The sequence below is a fragment of the Scomber japonicus genome, chromosome 20 (genome assembly GCF_027409825.1).
Source record: "Scomber japonicus isolate fScoJap1 chromosome 20, fScoJap1.pri, whole genome shotgun sequence".
Taxonomy (NCBI): Eukaryota; Metazoa; Chordata; class Actinopteri; order Scombriformes; family Scombridae; genus Scomber; species Scomber japonicus.
In genome coordinates this window covers 26,320,137-26,341,070 of record NC_070597.1, presented here as the reverse complement: position 1 = coordinate 26,341,070, position 20,934 = coordinate 26,320,137, and the positions used below count along the sequence as shown (strand labels likewise).

The 20,934-nt window shown below is 41.1% G+C and overlaps 1 protein-coding gene across 1 annotated transcript in view; it reads right to left on the bottom strand.

Moving 5' to 3' along the window:
- The window catches only part of jmjd1cb (jumonji domain containing 1Cb), a 120,666-nt gene extending 99,955 nt beyond the window's left edge, over nt 1-20,711 (bottom strand). The window contains exon 1 of the mRNA XM_053340860.1: nt 20,357-20,711. Coding sequence (XP_053196835.1) covers nt 20,357-20,512 — 156 coding nt within the window. The 5' untranslated portion in view covers nt 20,513-20,711. The remainder of the gene's footprint in view (nt 1-20,356) is intronic.
- Nucleotides 20,712-20,934: the final 223 nt, after the last annotated feature.

The following is a 20,934-nucleotide window of genomic DNA, read 5'->3' as shown; positions in this document are numbered from 1 at the left end:
AAACAATGTCTTCATGAATACACTTGTGCACACCTCACAGACAAATGAACACAAGACTCTGAATAATGAGCCAGTCTTTTGGTTTTGTTTGTTAAAATTCTCAGTAAAATATGACCAGTGTCAAAATAATATCAACATATTTGAATCACACTTTTAGGACTTGTGTGATCTCATTATGTTGTTCACTGGTATTTTTAAAAACACAGTTGTTGAAGAGCTGCAACATTTCTATCCAGACAAAGTGTCTCATACTGAACATTTACTGCCAACATCCAGCATACCTGACCTCACCGTCTCTCTCTGCGCAACACTGGCCTCATACACTCTGCACTCAACACTTCCAAACAAGCTGTGCCACTCTGCTATTCTCCCACTCTATCTCAGTTCAGCTTGGTTTTCCCCCTCAATCACATTAAATGAAGCCAAAGCACCCATATGACTGATATGTACCAGCCTGTTCTTATCTGCACCTTCTCCCAGCTTTTCCCCTTTTCCCATTAATTAACCAGCCTTATTTTCACATATGGAAATCAGAGTATTGTTTTAATGACTCACTGTTCAGTTAGATATTTGTACAATGAGATATATTTCATTCTCTGTAACAAAAATCATACAGAATTGTGTTTCTTGAAGTACGTATGTGTAATATACTTCAAGAGCACATTTAAAAAGACACACAGCACAGCACAGTGTTTATTTTGTAGCTTGACTGGCTGACAGAAGGAACTGGTTCATATTCTTTCAAGTGGGACTACATGAGGTACTTATCCATGGTCAGTGTATAACCTGTGGTAGATTTGGAGAGGCACTGAAGCCAAATAATGTATTACTGTGGACGAGGACAGCAGCAAAGTGTATTTTAGCCACATAAAAAACATCAGGCAACGGCACTTTCTGACCCAAACAGCTGCTCTGTGGTGATACATAGTGCACAGCATGCCTAGGAATACACAAGTTATACGGTGGAGATAATGCAGTGCTTCTCCAAAACAGGAGCATGCAGCTAATACACTGACTATGGATTACTATTGCTTTAAATCAGCCCTAGCTAATAAAATGTAGTGACCACTGTGGTGGTTTCAGGTTGTCATTGGTCTGTTTCAGCCTGATGGCCATCAAAGAGTCTCTCCATGTGCTGAACAACTGGAACCTGACTCACTGCCAGCATGAACATCAGCAGTAACCTTTTTTTAAAATCTCTGTGGGTGCACTCAGCTGAAAGACATGGTGAGGTTTGACACATGCATCTGCATTTAATGTATTCAATGTGCGTACACACACACACACACACACACACACACACACACACACACACACACACACACACACACACAATAAAGGAAGGTTCTCCCCCAGCAGCAGCAGCAACAGCCAGGCAGAGCTCTGAGCCCAGAATCATGTGGAGATCACAGACTGCACTTTCTACACGGGTAAAACCCACCTCTCCTTTATATGTCTGTGTCTGTCTGTCTGTGTGTGTGTGTGTGTGTGTGAGTGTGTGGACCTCCACCCACTAAATCCATCTGTGTTGGATCTTCATTCACATATCAATAGTCAACAATGATTGTTCAGCAGGTTAGAGAGCAGCACTAAGGAAGGTCACATGACAATGACCTCACACAGCTCCCTTCATCCTCATTTTATTCAAACATACATTTGAGAAATCTTATTATAAACTATGATTATTTTCAACAGCTATAATTTGGGATATTCTGTCACAGTATCACAGCACTACTATGAGTGTTTAATCATCATAATCAGACTGTTCAATGGATGTGCACTGAACTGTTTCACTGCTGCACTTATCACTGAACTCACTTCATGTAATAAAGACATCTTCATAAATTCATTAGGTAACATTTACAATTGACTTGAAGTGATGGATTAGGACAGCAATATATAGCAAAATGATAGCATATTATCACAATATCACTGCAGTAAGTAAATAAATGACATTATTGAATTTAAGGCCTGGCCCTGACTGTGAGAGCTGATGAAGAAGTGGGTGATTAGGTTTCATGCTGATAGAAAGCTCACCGAGCCAAACAGCAGGCAATCACAGTCAAACACACGCATTACTTAAAGCTTTATTATGGCTGATATTAATGTGTGGGAGTGTGCTCATTCACCATAATCCCTGACAGTTACTATTGTAAAACATGACTGTTTCTTCCAGGTTGGCAGTCAACGGCCACGCACATCCTCTGACCTCTGTGCAGATGGAAATAAATATGAAAACATGCAGGAAATCTATTCAAGACTAAGTACAGGCTGAGAGGCTCAGTCAGTGTGTGCACTGTGGCTGGATGAGTGTGTGTGTGTGTGTGTGTGTGTGTGTGTGTGTGTGTGCACACAGGTACTTTCTATCACACTGCTTTACAACTGAATCAACATCACAGGCTGCCTTCATGGTGACAGCAGTGATAGTGGTAGTACTAGTGCTACTGATATGGTAAGAGTGGTGGATGCAGTAGCAGCAGCAGTGGTACAACCAGCTGTTCATGACATAATGCCTTGCTTGGTAGGCCACTTAGGATGCATACCATGTAACTGCAGAGACTGTGGTTTGTCATCCCTCTCTAACAGTTTTCTTTCAACATTCAAAGAAAGGCAAAAAAAATGCCAACAAATAATCTTAAAAACTATTTATTTTGGGGGAGGACTGTATAAGGGACTGCACACTGGACTCTTGAACTATGTATTTCTTAAGTCAATTTTCTTTTATGTTACTAAAAACTGTCAATTACAACAGACATGCCTTTGAATGTATGAGTGTCTACTCGCTGTACAACTTCTTTAAAGGGGACATATTTTGCTCATTTCCAGCTGTATATTTTGATTCTGGGACTCTACTGGAGTAGCTCTGCATGATTCACTCTCATTTATCTTATACTGGTCCTTTATGCAGCCCCTCACTCCAGCCTTTGTCTCTAACAGGCAGTTTTAGCTCCTGTCTCTTTAAGACCCCCCTCCTGATGAACCCACTCTGTTCTGATTGGCCAACTTTATAGGAACCTGCTGAAGGGCAGCTGTATCAGAGTCATGCTAAGTCACTGCTAATTAAAAATAACATTTCCTACTTTACTGCTTTATATTAAAAGCTTTTCAATGACTAAATAATGGGTGTCATGGCTCAGCACAACTACCCTCAACACAATGGAAAAATGCCATAATGGTAGCAGAGCAGAGCAGTGAACTGGTGTGCTGTGTGTGGAGCAGAACTCAGCTGACATCACCTCTGATTGAGAGCAGAAAAAACAGTTGGAACCCAAGTGTTCAGAGCAGTCTGAAGCCACTGCTGTTTGTTCACAAGGATACTTCTACATGTGTTTATCTCACTATCTGACACTATGGCCATGTTTAATATGAACATCCAATATTGTAACATTATAGAAAAATAAGTGAAAGCAGGGACAAGCACAATAGGTCCTCTTTAAGGAATCTCCATCAGTTAAGCCTAATCGTTTACCTCACTTCTGAAACACACAGTATGCAGACACTTTGAAAGTGTCTCTCTCTCCATCATGCTAAAGCTGTCTGAGAGCTGTGAAATACAACAGAAAGGTGACACACTGTGCTCTACGGGTTCTAATGCAACTTAACTGTACTGACTTCTGCAATAGCCAGCAGTATTGGAAGCTCAGAAACAGTCCCCATGTATGCTTTATGCATGGGTCTGGGACTTCTTTCAGAGGGGCCCCCAGACCCTCAGAGAACAGCACACTCTCCATCATGACTTATCTGCCACTTCTAGCTGATTGCATGTGAATTGTGTGGAAGTTGTCAAGCTGGGTCTGAAATTAACACTCGACTTTTTATCTCAATGACATGTACAGAAAGACAAAAAGGCTATTTATTATTTTGGCTGGTAGATTTTAACATCTCCCAGTCCTCCTGGCAGGCGACTTACAAACTTAATTTTGTCAACTTTGAAATGACAAATAATCCTCACTGAGTGCCTGTCACACCTAGAAAAATAGAAATACTGTAAGAGCTACAGCAGCATAACAAGGGTAGAGTTGTGTACTCTGTGTGTGTGTGTGTGTGTGTGTGTGTGTGTGTGTGTGTGTGTGCGTGTATTTGGCAGCCATACAGACATCTGCTGTGAAGGTCAAGTTTCAGTCTGTATGGAACCAATCAATGGAGCCAGCAGTAGAACACCCCTCCCTTCATCTGCTGCTGCACTGGGACACACACACACACACACACACACACACACACACACACACACACACACACACACACACACACACACACACACACACACACACACACACACACACACACAGACAGACACACAGACACAGACACACAAAGCCAAGTATGATTATGCACACATACAGACACAAAGTTATCACGCATACACATGCCTGTTCCACACACACCCATACGTTTACACAATAGTAAAGGTTTGCTGACAAATCCCATCACAAAGACAGACAGTAAAGCTGCACACACACACATGCATAATAAACACATGCATGCACACACTGGAGCAGGCAGGCGAGCTCAGCACACACACAGACTGACACATGTGTGGACAGGGAACCTTGCCCTAGATTCTCAAGGAACGATCTCATGTTACATCTCTGGTGTAGCTGGCCTTTGTCTGTGCCGCGCTTCAGTCTTATAGGCCGGAGTGTGCAGCGCTGCAGCAGAAACACCTCATCACACTCAGGTGGACTGCACACACACACCAGGCTTTTCACTGCCTATCTCACTCAAAAAGGCGGCACACTTTTGATGACTGGCCCGCTGCCTTTGTTGAAAATTCCAGCGTGTGATGTTGACAGAACGAAAAAAAGGCGGAACTGGACTGTGAGGGCAGAGCAGCGCCTGGACAGTCTATAGTGCACACATGAGTTCATCTTTTTAAAAAAGGCAGTGAATGCAATCTTTTTTTTTGATTTGACGACTAAATAATTACTTTTGCAAGACTAATGTTGAGTATGTTGTGAATACTTTCCACACTGTCACTCAGAGCAGCAAACAGCAGTAACAAATGAGAGCAGCTGACCATCACACACTGCAGCATTAAACTACTTAAACCAACCTGAGATGAAGAATATACCTCTGTCTCATCTTAACAACCCTGCACCCACTCACAATGTTGAGAGGCTGCTCTCACTGCTGGAGATATGATGTTAATAACACAGCGGAGCAGTCTGACTCCCCTCTCCCTCATTTTATTGTTGCCATACAGACAGGAGACTGTAAGATGCTTTCAAATTCAGTCATTCATTCATTAACGCTGCAGTTGGTAAGTCTTATAAAAGTAACTTTTTGTCATATTTGCTGTCAATATGTAAATACAGCATTACATGAAACTAGTAATCTGTAAAAAAAAAAAAAAACGCTCATTTAGCCCCACCCACTGCTCCTACTGCAAATTGCCAGAATCCACCGCGGCCGGAAAAAAGACCCAATCAGAGCCAGGATTGTGTCTGATCACTGCTAACGCACACAGCCCCCTCCCCCTTCCTCCTCACAGGCCCCTCCCCCTTCCTCCTCAGCTCGGTCAAGCTCATATCTCCGAGTTTCTAGGTAAGGTATAGCCATGAGAACGTCACTGTAAAGCGTTTTATATCTAGCTGTGTGGGGTGTAGTTCATGTATTACCGATCCACGTGCACGTGGTCGCGTGCTGTCGCGCGCACGTCAGTCTCATCTTGGGGAGGGACATTGGAGGCAGGGCAGGAGTGCAGCGGAGAGGGAGGGGGAGGGATCTGAAAGTTGTACTTCTTCAAATTTGATGCTAAGTCCTCTCTCTCCTCAAAGTTACCAACTGCAGCTTTTAACTTTTCAAAATAAAAAGGCTGTGGACCTTTTATCTTATCTACCAGTTGTGTTTTATATTGTATTCCAGTGTAATAAGCACGTCAGTGAATAGTTTAGAGCTAGACTGAACATTATGCCCATTTTCTATTAATTCAATGGAGAACTGGTTTTCAATAGAGAATCAATTCTGAATGGAATTGACACCCATGTATCATGATAGTATTGAATCAGGAGATAAGAATAAAAATCACTCCAGACCTATAAAATAACAACACTTTAAAAAGGTGTGCTTTGCAACCTTTGTTTCAAAAAAAGATCCAGGGCCAAACCTCAAACACACTTATATTCATTGACCTTTGTGCTGACTGACCCTGGGACTCCACACTACAGTATGCTGTCATGAAGTACACTGTCTATTGGTTTTATATTCATGTTTTGTTGCAGATTTGTAAGACCTAGTTAAAGAATATTTATATATTCATGTTGTAAAAAGCAATAAAACATTTCCTGGTTGAATATAGAAACCAACTGGGTAGATTAAGAGAGAACAATTACAAATTAATGTTTGGTAGGATATTTTCTCTCTTCGTATTGTGCTACATTTTAGCTTAAAAAAGGTCTTATACTTATAGAACCAGTTGTTGTTTAGCTCCAGGAGCCTCATGTTGCAGCATGTGTCAGCTGCCTGGAATATAAAGAGGCTTATATGGCTTATATTCACACAAGGCTTCCCCTGAATATACACATCACTAAGAGAAAATGATGCTGTGAAGTGTTTCTTTATATTTGACAACATAACACACACAGCTTACAATGTGATGTAAGAAAAGAGAAAGAATAAGTGGGAGGGTACTGTGCATGTGCTGCTGTCGTTCATGATAATAATGGTCATTCCAGAAGCAACTGTGCTGTAGCGGAAGCTCTAACAATGTACTGTTGTAATGTCAACAGAAACCTTGGACTTCACAGACACCCCCACATCTACTATCCTCACACATCCACTAATAGTTCACTAACACACAAGCATACACACAAACACAACACATGACATGTCACACTGTCTGATGGCTTTTTAGTGTGTCCTAAGTTCAAACAACAGATCTGAGGTTAATACTGTGTGTGTGGTGTGTGTGTGTGTGTGTGTGTGTGTGTGTGTGTGTGTGTGTGTGTGTGTGTGTGTGTTGACTGCATTGGTGCAGCTTAATGTTTACACAGAAGGAGCTGGTTGATCTCAGGCTTAACTGGACACTGCTGCAATATTTTTCCAGTGAAAAAGTAACATTAGCAGCAGAGCAGAACTATGTCTCTGCCTTCAGAAATCTACCTACTTGTTGTGGATAGGTTGAGTGGTGAGGTTAAGGTACAGCATAACATCTGGTGGTTGGTGGGAATTTCCCTCCTTGGATATTCATGAAAGCTCTGGCTTCATTTATGTTTAGACTTGAAACACGAGATTTAAAGGCGAGCCAAGCCTGAAGCTGAATGTATTAGATTGAGTTGTTGTTAAAGACATTTTCATGCATGTAATGTATGTCATTGAGAGGAAGCAGCCGTCTGCATTAGAAAGCACAGCATGTAAATAAAGCCACCACACAGTGCCTCTCTCTCTCCATTCACAAGCCTCATTACACTGCAGGACTCCACTACTACAGCCACGCCTCACTACAGAGACCTGAGTGTGTGTGTACACAAACACTGCTGAGAGTCACTCCCAGCACACCTCTCTGTCAAGGTGTGTCATGCTGCACTTCATTTCCAGCCTCTCTCTTTTACTTTAGCTCTGTCTTTCTCCAACACTGCCCATAACAAACCACAGCTTGTGTGTGTGTGTGTGTGTGTGTGTGTGTGTGTGTGTGTGTGTGTGTGTGTGTGTGTGTGTGTGTGTGTTCTCACACGTGGCTTCTCTCTGTGGCCTGAGTGATACAGGAGGACACAGTGGAGAGCTGAGGAGAGGCACTCTGCTGTACACACTGACAGGATGGTGGGAGGGAGACAGGAGCCTGGCTGACTGGTTGTGTGACTGGCAGAACACAGTGTCTGCTTGTCTGACAAGCTGTGCAGCTTTGTGGCTGCCATTGACTGACTGCCTGCTCAAACATTACAAATGTAACAATAGCACACTAATTGTCTACAGTGTTGCAGAGCTGTTAAAGCTACAAACTTTACATATATGGTGGTTATACATATAGGACTGAATGGGTATGTTTCATTCACATTTTCATTGGAAGAATATGTGCCATTGTGGTTTTTCTACATATATTCAATTAAACTCTGAAGTGAACTGGTGGTCTGCATAGTATTAAACAACATACATCAGCATCAAACAATCAAACATTTCTACATGTAATGAATCAGACCAATAGGCCGCTTGTTGTTAAGGTTCTCCTCTTTTTATTTTAAACCAGCCACATGAAAAAAAGTCCACTTCCAAGACATTCATGACATCATCAACTGAAACACTTTGAATAAAGTCTTCCAGGACTTTAAGCTTCTTTCACATTTTCAGATGTAAGACACCATCATAAAGCACCAATAAAGCCTGGTTTCATTTAGAGAAAATAAGTGAATCTGCAACAACTCTGATAAAAACAGACAAAAAGCAATAAGCCATTATCAAACTTCTCAATCATTTTATATAAGCTATTTAGCTTTATTCTTGTCAGATGATTGGTATTGACTTCATGATAAGTAACTTCATCAGCAGTTTCCCTGATGATGAAAATAATGATTAGTATGAGTAGTTGTAGTAGTGAGAGACAAGGCTTTCTGCTCTCAGAGAAGATGACAGACATGCAGACAGAGAGAGTGCTGACAATGAGAGAATGAACTCTTTGCGAGGGAATCTTTCCTCTCTCAGATAACAAGAGTTAACTTGTTTAATTGCGGTTCACATTCCAGCTGAGACACGTCAAATACCGAGTCTCCTCACACTGAGGTTTAAGCAATAAGACTTCTGAGGGCCAATATACGCAGTAATATTGAGCTGTCCCAGCACTCTCGTGTTCTTAATATTTATTAGAATCAATATTGAGGGTGAGGGGATCATAGGTACACATATACTACTCTGGTTTAATGTCAAAACAAACCCTCAATTACTAATTACATTACACCACATGCAGGCAGGACTACAAATATTACTAATAGCCAATTACAACTGCTTCATCATTCAGTCTATAAAATGACCCACACTAAAATCATTAGTCACTGACAGAAAATGGAACAACACAAGTATTCAATTGACCAAGATACAGTCATGATTCAGAGAGATGCAAAAAAAAAACCCTGATGTTTGAAAATCCTCACAACATATTCTCTGTCATTTCCTGTGTGTGTACAGTAATAACAGGACAACTGTCAAAACTGTTCCGGTGACGGACAGGTCAATAAATATATGTTTGACAGAGGAGAGGAAACGAGAGGAGAGGAGAGGAGAGGAAAGGAGAGGAGAAGAGGGGAGAGGACGAGAGTTAACTCCATACCATCTGGAAAGAGTTAGCTAGCTGTTCAACAAAAGGAACAGAGTGAACAGGAAGAAGAAAGAAAGACACAAATGAGCTGTTTGACTTTTCTGCTTCACTCTGTCGTGAAATGGAGATCCACAGATTAGTGGCAGATTGTGGAGCGTTCACACTGTTGGATCCACGTTTAACACTGATAGAAGATCTCCAGTCAATGATCCAAAGACAACACAAGATTTGACTATTCATTCCACCATTCTACACTGTCACAGCACCTTTATATTAGGAGTCAAAGCTTGAGGGACTAAATGAGAGTTAGACTATTACAAAAGTAATCATATAGTCAAACAACTGTTTTGTGTTATTGTAAATGATTACGTAGGTAACCTTTTTTTTCCAAACCTGCATTCACTTTATAGGGCTGAAAAAAAAGCCTTGGCTTGGTTAAATTACTGAACTAAGATTAACTTCCTTTGTGTTGGCCAAGAGATTTGGTTTCTCTGTATTTCACTGACAGTCAGGAAACCCACAGAAACCAATTTTGTCCCACATTGGCTCCAGTCAACAATAATTCCACTGTGTCATTCTAACAGAGAACAGTAGAATCATTTCACTGTTCTGTATATGACGGTGCTCTATTCTACTCTATGTCTCATTATGTATTACCACTCTACATGACAGTATTCTGTATGGTATTTTATGACGGTATACTTTTCCATCCTATACACAGTATGACTGTTCTATTCCTCTTCATATACATTCTATCCCACTTTAACTGCTGTGTATTCACTCAATATTCATGTATTATATATAATATTCTCTTCTCTCCCAGTGACTGAGTCCAGTTCAGTTGAAGTCAGATAAGTCCCAGTTGTATTGTAGCTAGATTCTGTGCCTGTGTGCTGCTGTACTGAGCTTCAATCCGGTGATGAAGGAGTTAAGTTCTGTGCAGTGGGTGAACTCAAAGGAACTGGCGTTCACGTGGCTAAGCCGCTGTTGCTATGGGAGAGAGGCCAGACAGAGGAGAAAGAAACCCCTCTCTCTCTCGCTCTCTCTCTCTCCCTCCGTCTCTCTCACATTCCCATTTTCTCTCTCTCTCGTTCTCTTTCCCTCCCCTCTCTCTGCCAGAGAGCCGCCTGCCTAGAAAACCAAACAACTAATGAGTCTCTCGCTCTCTCAAATGGCATTCACTCTCTCTCTCTCACTTCAACTCTATGAAGCATCACTCTCCTCCCTTCATCTGGCCATTTCTCCCTTGTTCCATCTCTCCATCCCCTCTCTCTCTCTCTCTCTCTCTCTCTATTTTTCACTCTCTGTGTCTGTCTGAATATGACAGTGTGTGAGATTTAAAGAACATAACAGCAGCCAGCAAATCTCTCTGCCAGCTTCTTTCCACTGAAAATCTATTAGGAAGCTTTTTTACTGACCATGGATTTCAGAGCATTAGAATACTACCAGAAACTCCACTCAGCACCCAAACAGCACCAAAAGCTGTAAAAGTAAAGCAGGCACTGGTTGCTACGGGACATGAATTTCTGTTCCTGTTTATAACAGCAGATAGGATGCAGCGTGCACAGCTTCCTCTCCTCAATTAATTCATAAATAGCTCACTACATTATGATGAAATACCTACATGTTTATAGTATACAGCAGAATGCTTTTCTGCAACGTATGGCATATTTGACTGCATGTTATCATCAAGTATTGACACACATTTTTTTCTTGAGCAGCATTACATTTAAAAAGCCTGGTAATACAATTTAGATGAATCCATTTAATTCAATAGATGTGACAGCAGAGACAGATAAGAGAAGAGGGCAGAGCAGACTGGAACAGGACAGGATGACATATAATAGCACAGACAGAGAGAACAGAATGAGAGGAGACAGCCAGGAGGACAACAACAGAGAGGGACAGGTGCTGGACTAAAGCTAGAGGGGGTTCAGTGGCTGCAACACAGCTAATCCAATAATCTAAGTGTCCGTCTTTAGTAGTAGTAGTAGAATTAGCACTGGTAGTAGTAGTAGTAAGACAAGCCACTGTATAAGGATGCTGCCACACATCACATCTTCATATATATACAATTCAAGCTATTTATCAGGAGGCTTTGGCATCACTTTCTTTGTTTGTCGTGCTTCTAGAGAACAAACTGTTCTGCAGCGCCTCCTCTTTGAAATTCAACAAGAGACACTGTGAGCAGATCTATTGTCATTCATCTCCTTTTTAGTGTCCCGCTGGCACAAAGCGACCATGTTAATGTAATGAATTAGTTGATGACAAGATAAAGGGAATTACATTACAGGGTCAACCGGTGTCACTGAGGATGGTAGACATCATGCAGACAGGTAAGACAACATTCCACTGGCCAGAGCTTTCTCCAGCAAGGTGGGAGCAAGTTATGAGTTCACTTCAGGAGGGAAAGAGGGACAGAGAGGGGTGGGGGCTGTGTCCAGGTCCCAGACATGAGCAGCAGCAGCAGCAGCAGGTGACGTCTCATATCATCCTCTCCTGCGAGGAAACAGATAGAGGCGGGCTCGGTGGAACGTGCGTGAGCCACAGTTGCTCGATTCCAAAAGTGAAGGAGCTCAACCTCCTCATTACTGGCTACACCGAAATAACTTAGCTCACATTCTTTGGTGAAACAGTCTAGTTAGAGGCTCAGGCCAGTATTCCCTGACAGCAGTGTTCAAAAATACTCCGGACAAGCTTTGAGTCCAAGAAACAACTTTGGACTGAAATGCTTCTTTCAGTGGAGCTTAGCGAAGACGCTGTGTTGAACTTTAGAAGGACTTAGTAATGTAAATGTAATCTTGTGGTTTTACAGGATAGTTATTAGTGTCCCATGATGGTGTAAAGCCCTGTACTTTTGACCCTGACAGGACCAGAATATCTGGATATTTTAGAGCAAACTGCCAGTTCAGTGGAAATCTCTCAGCTGTGCCATATTTTGTCTTGAAATGAGTGACACAGGGATTTGATTCAGAGCAGTGCAGCAGCAGCACACAGCACAGTCTGTGTAATAGTGTGATGAGATAACAGCAGTCAGACAGGAAGAGGTTTACTCATTTCATATTCTGGACAGAGTCACAGCCTGTCTGAGATGCTTTCTCGCTGAATGTTTTACTACCACACTCTGAATTGACTGTGCAGGACAACACAAACACAGTCAACACAGTTCAGCAGTATCATGAAGAGGATATCTGAGTATGTGTTTATCACTGAGGAGTATCACGTGGACACACACTTTACACACCAAAACAATCTAGAATAAATAAGTATATCAGTAGCAGACTACCTGACAGTTTTCCTCCTTGTGGTATGACAATACTATGGAACGAAAGGACAAAGACGTCATTTCAGACGTCAACACACACACTTACTACAGCTGACTCAGCTGACCTCTTACTGTGCTGTCACTGCTCCTTTCTTATCATTTTTAAACTGAAACATGTGGCTTCTTCTGGAACCACAGACACATTTCTCAATACATCGAAGGTAAATCCATCAGCTGTACAGTTGTTGAGTAATGCCTTGTTTGTGTTATTATCTGATTGGTCTGTATATATCTGACTGATTGAGCAAGAGGGTCTTTGGTTATGAAATGTCAGTTTACATGAAGGCAGGTTAATACTGGTTTGTGTTCACAGTACAAATGAGGTATTGTATATTAATTAAATACTTGCTCCATAACGTATACACAGTGTAAGAGTCAGAATTCACTCTAAAGTCAAAGTGAAAGACCAATAATCTATATTTAAATGAGATCATGTTAGTGGTCAGTGTTTCACCTGTGTTCTAAAAAGCTAGCGTATATTTTGAAGAATAAGTGATTCTAAAATAAAAGCTCTATGTTAGCAGTGTGTGGTGAGATAGAACTAGTATAGCACAGTATACCAGCAGCTGCTCAGTAGTAGAGCCTGATGTATTCCCAGGGTTATCTGGGAAGCCTGCGAGCCTATAGGAGACTTTATGGCTGCCGTATGTAGCGCTGTGATGTAGTGGAGCTTTAGTGCTGTGTGTGTGTCTGTGTGTGTGCGCGTGAGTGTGTGTGAGAGAGAGAGATGGGGGAAGGGTACATCCAGCCAGCAATCCAGCCAGCCCATCCTGGCTTCAGATTACATTTTGTTTCCTTAGGCACCAGAAAACAAACCACTAACACTCTGTGTATCCAGTTACTGCTCTGCCCAAACACTGCATAATCTGGACGTCACATAGCAATACTGCAGTCCACTGTGTTCACATCAACCTGATTAATGAAGACTCATGATGGCACTATTTTACTGACAGCTTTTATTTCTCTGACTGTGCTGCAGCTGATTATAAGAGAAGAGAGAAAGAGAAACTGTGCAGCCTGTATAAAAAAGTAGTGCACTGTCAACTGATGCAGAAACATTCAAACACGTCTGAAGGTTACTTAGTGACTAAACGGCATCAGCAGATCTATTGTGTATGGAGGGAAACCTGTTGATATGACCGTGTTAAGGCTGACTGCACAGGACAAATGAAGCTCATTATTCAGTGCATCTACTTAATGCAAAGCCACAGGAGCAGAGAGTCCCACAGTCATACTCCTCATGTATGAAAATGCACAGTGTTTCCACTTCATTTCCTGACAACAGCTACATGTTCACGCCAACAGTAACGCTACAGTGTAGCAGATTATCTGCTCAACTGACATCTATCAACACAACACTCAATTGTTAGATTATAACTGTAGTGAACTGCTGAATATCATAACCTGAAATAATTATTCCCTGATCATATGCATTATTATCTGTGCAATATGAGTACACATACTTACTGTTGTTATACCTCTGTTTTATACTATTTATTGTTTGGTTTGATGTATTTATACACACTTGTCAACATCATTCATTTGGACACAGAAATGTTTATATCATCATAATATTATAATGATACATTTTGGATTGCAGTAATAAGTATTTGAATGTATAGTGTTATTTGCCTCATTATTTAACCCTTACAATTTTACATTCAAGAGCTGTAAAAACACCCTATACACATTTCTTTTAGCCAGACTTTTCCTAAAATAAAATGCTAATAAAAATGCACTTTTTTGTGCATATTCAAATGTACAAATTCGACCTGTATTCATTAAAAAATAAAAATAAAAATCAGCATTAAAACATATTTTAGTATTCATCATATTCTATCAAATGTTGTCCTGGACCGTAAAATAATGATGGTGAATGTCTTTTTTCTATAAGATGAATCAAACATTCATTAATGACTGATGGGGAATTTATGAATATGAATTAGTGTAGAGAATTTAACTGAGACTCAGGATTATTATATTATTGCTAGGTTTGAAATCAGTTACTTGCTTTAGTATATTGTACATTACTCTACATTTGACAGGCTGGTATTATTCTATAATGAACACTCGTGTTTAAAGTGAAATAAACACACGTGTGCTACTGTAGCAGTGAAATTAGAAGGTGAAGGCTTCTCTGCTACGGTGTTTATTCCCTGTCTCGCTGCCGTGCATCCGTACGCTGAACAATGCTGCTATTCACGAGCCAACACACTCTCACACACGGCTTAGAAATGTTTCTAAGCTGGCTGAACTGCAGCGCTGCAACAAGCCAGTGAGCATGGCTGCTGTATGTGGAAGGTTCTCCCCCGGTCACAGCCTGTCATTTTCTGCTGATTAGCCACACAGAGATGAACCTCGGGCCACGGTCCTAAAAACAAACTAGCAGCGCTGCTACTGTACACACACACACTCATACAGACATGCACAGTAGACTGTAATGGAAAACAAAGGCTCCTATAGGCAATGACCTAGCTGCCCTGCTCTTTCCATTCATTGTGAATCCAGATGAGTGTAGCAGTTTTATGGCTCATGTGCCAGCGTAGGGTTCTGCTGCTGAGCTTTTTCATTTCTCTCAGCTTCTATCACTCCCTCAAGTCCCTCCAAAAACCAGCTGGATGTGTGTGTATATGTGCCCTACACATTCTCAGCTCTAGTTGAGTATTTCTTCATCAGTCTCATGATCTCCAGAGTCCTGTCATTTTATTAGAACTTCAGCATGATACAGTGCTGTGTAATCTTTGGGGGGGTAAATCTCCTACTCTTCAATGGGCTGATCTAAAGCTTTTACCATTGACACTGTTCATTCAGTCAGTTATGATACATTTTACTAGCAAATGATTCAGCTGTTTGATTAGGTTTTGTAAGAGGGTTGTTAGATTAGCTTCTGTACATGCTTTCTCAAGATATACTCTTTCTTAACTTATGTTCATAATACCTTAGATTGGTCAACCTGAAATTGCCTTCCATCTTCTCAACAATCAACAAATAATCTTTGTGCATCTGTGAGGTTATTGAGGGGAGTATAATATCATTTCTCACAGTGCTTCCTGTCTAGCTTCCCTCTTTTTCTTTTTGACACTTTTGTAAACATGGTGATCTTGAGACTGTGTGTCCCATGACAGTCCAATAGGTGAATGGTCAGAAATGTACAAAACTAATCCGTTCTCAAGTAGAATGCATGTCTGTGTGAAGAAAAAAGTCAAACCTCCACAGCTCTGTAGATTGGTATTTTAACAGTTTACTCACTCAAGAAGGAAAGGAAGTGGAAGTTGGTTGCAGATCTATGAATTGTGATATAACATAATAAGAGCTTCTCCATCAATACGATCCCAGAGCTATGCTGTCTTCATTCAGAACATGTATACCATCAACACAGCCGTTTATCAGGATATGTCTCCCTGCTCTATTCTTACTGACTGTTGCTAAAATAAAATGCTGTGTATCAACATACTGCACATACTCCTCACTTTCTCCTAGACGTGTGAAAAAGGAGATGCAATTATCAGTCCATGATGTTCTACAATAAACAGATGGGTTTCTTATAGGGAAGCTTTCTGTTTCTCTCAGCTGACATAGGATCCTCTTCTTTTCAGAAGGCTGTGAAGTCCTAAAATTAAATGTTTCTATATTTAAGGGTATAAACATACGGCGTTCTGCATGAGTGTGTCTGTAGTGGAGGCTGTGGAGTAGGTTGTAGTGAACTGATATGCAGAGTTTGGGAAAAAGAAGACAGAAAAATGAAGGTGTTTCTATATGTCTACTTTCTATGCTTGAAGCCACATTATTGGTAAGAACAAGCAACCTTTCCTTAACATGAAAAGCTCCCAGAGGAACAGTAGGATTGGAATAGACAGGACAGAAGAGAAGAGAACACTCTTGTAATTTAAGAACATAAGTGTTGTGTTAGTAGTTTGGGACCAGGTCCCCAGCTGCAGCAGGAGAACAGGCAGCTGTAAAAACTGTCCTGTGTGTGGATGTAGATAGGTAGCTATCACGCCTGTCTAATGTGTTAGTGATTCCCTGTGCTTTAGCATCAAGGCTCCAACAGGTATACAACAGCAAAAGCACCATACATCAGTCACTAATTATTCTCTAATTGTATACGGAACATAAGCATACACTCACATGAGTGAGGCTGCTGAACATTAAGTACAGACAGGATAAAAAGAGGAGAAAGAGATCATGAAATAATTCTAGTGTGCTCATTAGAGAGAATATGCACAGTATTCATACACCCACACGTGACTCTGTCATGTATTTTTCTGCTTTGTGTTTCAGACTCTGTCCCTGCGACGCCAATACTGGGTCACTGCAAAGGAATTTACAATGCCATTAATGGAGTAGAGAATTTTAATACTTGGGGGCGTTCTTGAACTTTTTTTTTTTTAATCTCACGACCCAAATGAGAAATGCATTCTTCTTTCTTAACAGCCCAGCTAATGCTATTGTATTTGCAAGTGTTGTCAGGTTAGAATGACGGCTATAAATACTAGTTCCTACCTTTTCCTCAGACATCAGAACCTGTACTTAAACCACTCATTTCATATATTTAATAAGGAGAATTATGACATGCAAGTAAAAAACTGACTGAGCCTCAACATGCTGTTTCATCATATCAGATACATTATGTCATATTAACTAATTGGTAATGAGTTCATTGTGTAATGTGGACTGAGGGTTAGATTTAATGGATTATTATTTATTGGATATCTAAATACTAGTATGTACACACAGTTAGAAACAAGCTACAGTTATTACTACCATCATATATCCTGCATAGACTCTAAAGCAATTACACTAAATGCATCTGTACTATTAGTATTATCTGCTTGTTCTCATTTACATCATTTAGTGTGCAACGGCTGTAAGCCTGTTAAACTGGTCTCATCTACTGCTCAACCAGTCCAAATTCCATAACTGGGCCATCCTAACCACAAATACACCTTAAAAAATCTGACATAATCATTATTAACATTTACCTCAACTGACAAGGGAACACATATCTGTACATCCTGCAGTATAAGGAAGCTCATACCTATGCTTAAATATTCATGTGTCATCAAGGTTATTACATGTGATAACTGCAGCTGAGTTAGGAGTCTGATGTTTTCTGTGGTGCTCATTATCATGACAGCATATCATCAGATATATGACCCTGAGCTGTGATGCACAAAGGATGAGAAGACCCCATCATGTGCACTGTGTAGAATCAATGTTATATTTAAATGATCAAATATAAGAGCATTTTAAAGCTAATTTCAAAAACCATACAGCAGTCTGTGTAAGGAAGGAAGGACTTGACATTTGAATATCAGAGCTGAAATCATTTTGCACTGGGGCTAATGATCACTTTTATTGTCTGGTCATTTGCAATCAATCAATTTATCATTCGGGCTATAAAACATCACGGCCCGTAGCGACGTCTTGAAATGGCTCATTTCATCTTAACAATATTCCACACAGCAAACACATTCAGTTTACTGTCAGACGCAGGAAATCCTCACACGAGACGCTGAAACCATGAAATATTTGGCAGTAGTTCCCTTTGAAAAATGCATTTTAATAGATTATCAAAATATCTGATTTATTTATGTAATTGCTGTTGACCGACAAATGGATTAACTGACGTGACTTCAATTGTTTCAGTTGACTGTGTACAATCGACACGTGAACACAATCAGTGTGATGATAAACTGTAGTGATTGAGTACAATATTTGGAGGTTGGTAGGTGGTCATTTCAGACAGATCTTTATGGACATACTGACTGACTTTGTGTAAAATGGTATTATTTATTAAGACGGGGTGAGACGGTGCTGCTCCAGTGTAGTCCTGTGCTGCTGGCCTATCTGACCACAGGCACTTGACAAAGGCCTGACAGCTTGGCTTGACACACTTCTTCTAATCTAATCTCCAATCCTTCTCTACTGTATTCACTCGGCTAGTTAAGCCCCTTGCTAATGAGACTTTGTCCCATTGTATGGAATTAAACCAGAACACTACTCACTGCCTAAATCACATCACACACAAGAACCAATTCTACAAGGGAATTAGGAAGCTGGAAGCATGTTTGTTGTGCCATACAAACAAATACATGCAATATGCTATGTAGATGAAGGGGCCGTGCAATTACACATGTGAGCAAGTCTAGAGGCGTTTTAAGCTATGACACTGTAATCGATGCGTGGAATTATGCCACCTCACCATTCCTGTCAAATATAGAGAGGACTTCATGCAAACACAGTAACAGAAAGCTACAATTACCTACTGTCTACACCACATGTGAGAAGGAGCTGTGACATGTAAGCTGGCCCTAAATGTATGCTTTGAAATACCCATCTAAACATGAGAACTGAGCTACCTCCAGTCACGCTCAAATAGAAAAATCACACACAAAGAATAACCCTAGCAGAGAGCGATGACTGTTAAACTAACATATTTGCTGGAAGATGTGTTGTCAGGTGATTTACTGTCCTGGAGAAATAGTGCATATGTACAGAGAAAACACAGTAAATAATCCAGTAGGAACTATGGTAGGGTTTGGCCAGTTATCTGCATAGGCAGATAGAAGGATTCAGTGAACAAAAGAAAACGGGGAACAGGCACAGTGTACAGTGAGACAGTACTGTGTATAAGCCAGCCAAGGGCTTGTCAGGGCAAATATTTCATTGTTTGCTGGTTTTGGCATGTTAACCTAATATGAAAATACCTCTTTTTTTAAAGAGGGAACAAAATCAAAACCTATATATTGCCAAGATTTTCATCCAGCACTGTCTGCCTATTGACTGCATTAAGAACGCAATAATTAGACATCAAGCGGGAAATATGTCTGCTCCTGAAAGCTCCAAAAGTGGCAACACAGCGTTGTCTTGAAATTGCAGACAATATTTTAGATGGAGACAAACTGCCCATTGTTCAGCCTGCAGCAAGCCAGTTTTATGTTTTTACAAGTCCTAGCATTCCTGCGTCCCTGTCCAAGTCGGAGGGGTTGTTGTCCGCCAGAAAAACACAGGCAGACGGGGCTTTATGTTGAACCAACACGCTCAAATAACGTGGATTGTGACCAATAACCACGAGGTGATAGATTAGTTAATGGATTAGTTGAACGTAAAGGCTGTAACGCAGGGGTAAATCTAGAAAGCTAACCTTACCTCCGTCAGCTGATTTGCAGTACAGCAGATTAAAGCATTTAGCTGCTCGGGACTCGAATTGCTACACATGCTTTACAAATGCAGCTGCTCTCCCAACACAACGCCGTATATGTATTAGCTTTAATTCCAGGTGCTTCTCGTTATTTCAATGCTTATTTAGAAATGAACGTTTTACATTAACCACTGTGGCTGGAAGACACGGCGTGCCAGCACGGACCTCTCTGTGATTCAACCATTCACAGCAGCACATTTAATAACACGGAGGTTTGTCTAGGTTTGCGGGTGAGATAAGTTGGATGATTTAGGTGTAAATATGTGCTGTGCAACGCTTGCCGTTTGCTTTCCATAACCCCCTGCTGGTAGTCTGCCTCCCATTAACTTGCTTGCTTAAGTGGTCAAATAGCAAGTCAAACTCATGCACTTCATAATGACAGATATTTTAGTGAAACAATAATGCATACAACCGGTGAATGCACTGGTCCAACACCCGTAATAACTAAGAAAGCCACATAATAATTTCCGCCTGGCAAGTTTACAACATTGGCTCGCTGGCTAGCCACCAACCACACAGTTTCCCATTTGCTTTGCATGTAACAGAGACCAAAAGAGGAGGACAAAGTCAGCGTTTTCCTTACCGTCAGGTCAGTGGTGTCGTTGTCACGATGGTTGACTGCGCGTATGACACCGGACCTCCAGGGCCACCGACCGATGTCGCCGATTTCAGGCGGCTCGTCCCCGCTGACACAGAGGAACCGCTTCCCGACCAGCTCCGGCCGAGCCTCGACTGCCATGGCCCTTTGCTGGTCAAACCCCCCCTCGAAAAACTTCCCAACAACGACGCCCTTACAGACCTGTCATTTACGACATTAAACCAGCTCTAAAGGAATCCAACAGTATAAAGAAAATAAAAAAAGGAAAAGTTATTTGTTGCTAAAAGCTGTAAAAACCGACCCGGGGGATTTAAATGTGTAGCAGTCTCCACCCGCTCGAGCGTCAGTCTCTTTTCTCTCCGCTTGAAAAAACGGTGGAACACTGAACCGCATCACAACCGCCATCCATACTTGTGTTTCTCCGCTGGATCCCAAGGCATTCACAGACCACAGCACGGTTGTGTCCCTCCGCTCAACCATTGGTACTATTTTCACTAAACTACTTTAAAAAAAACTGCTCGTACTTGTAGAACTGCCACGACTGCTGTTAACCACAAGTGTTG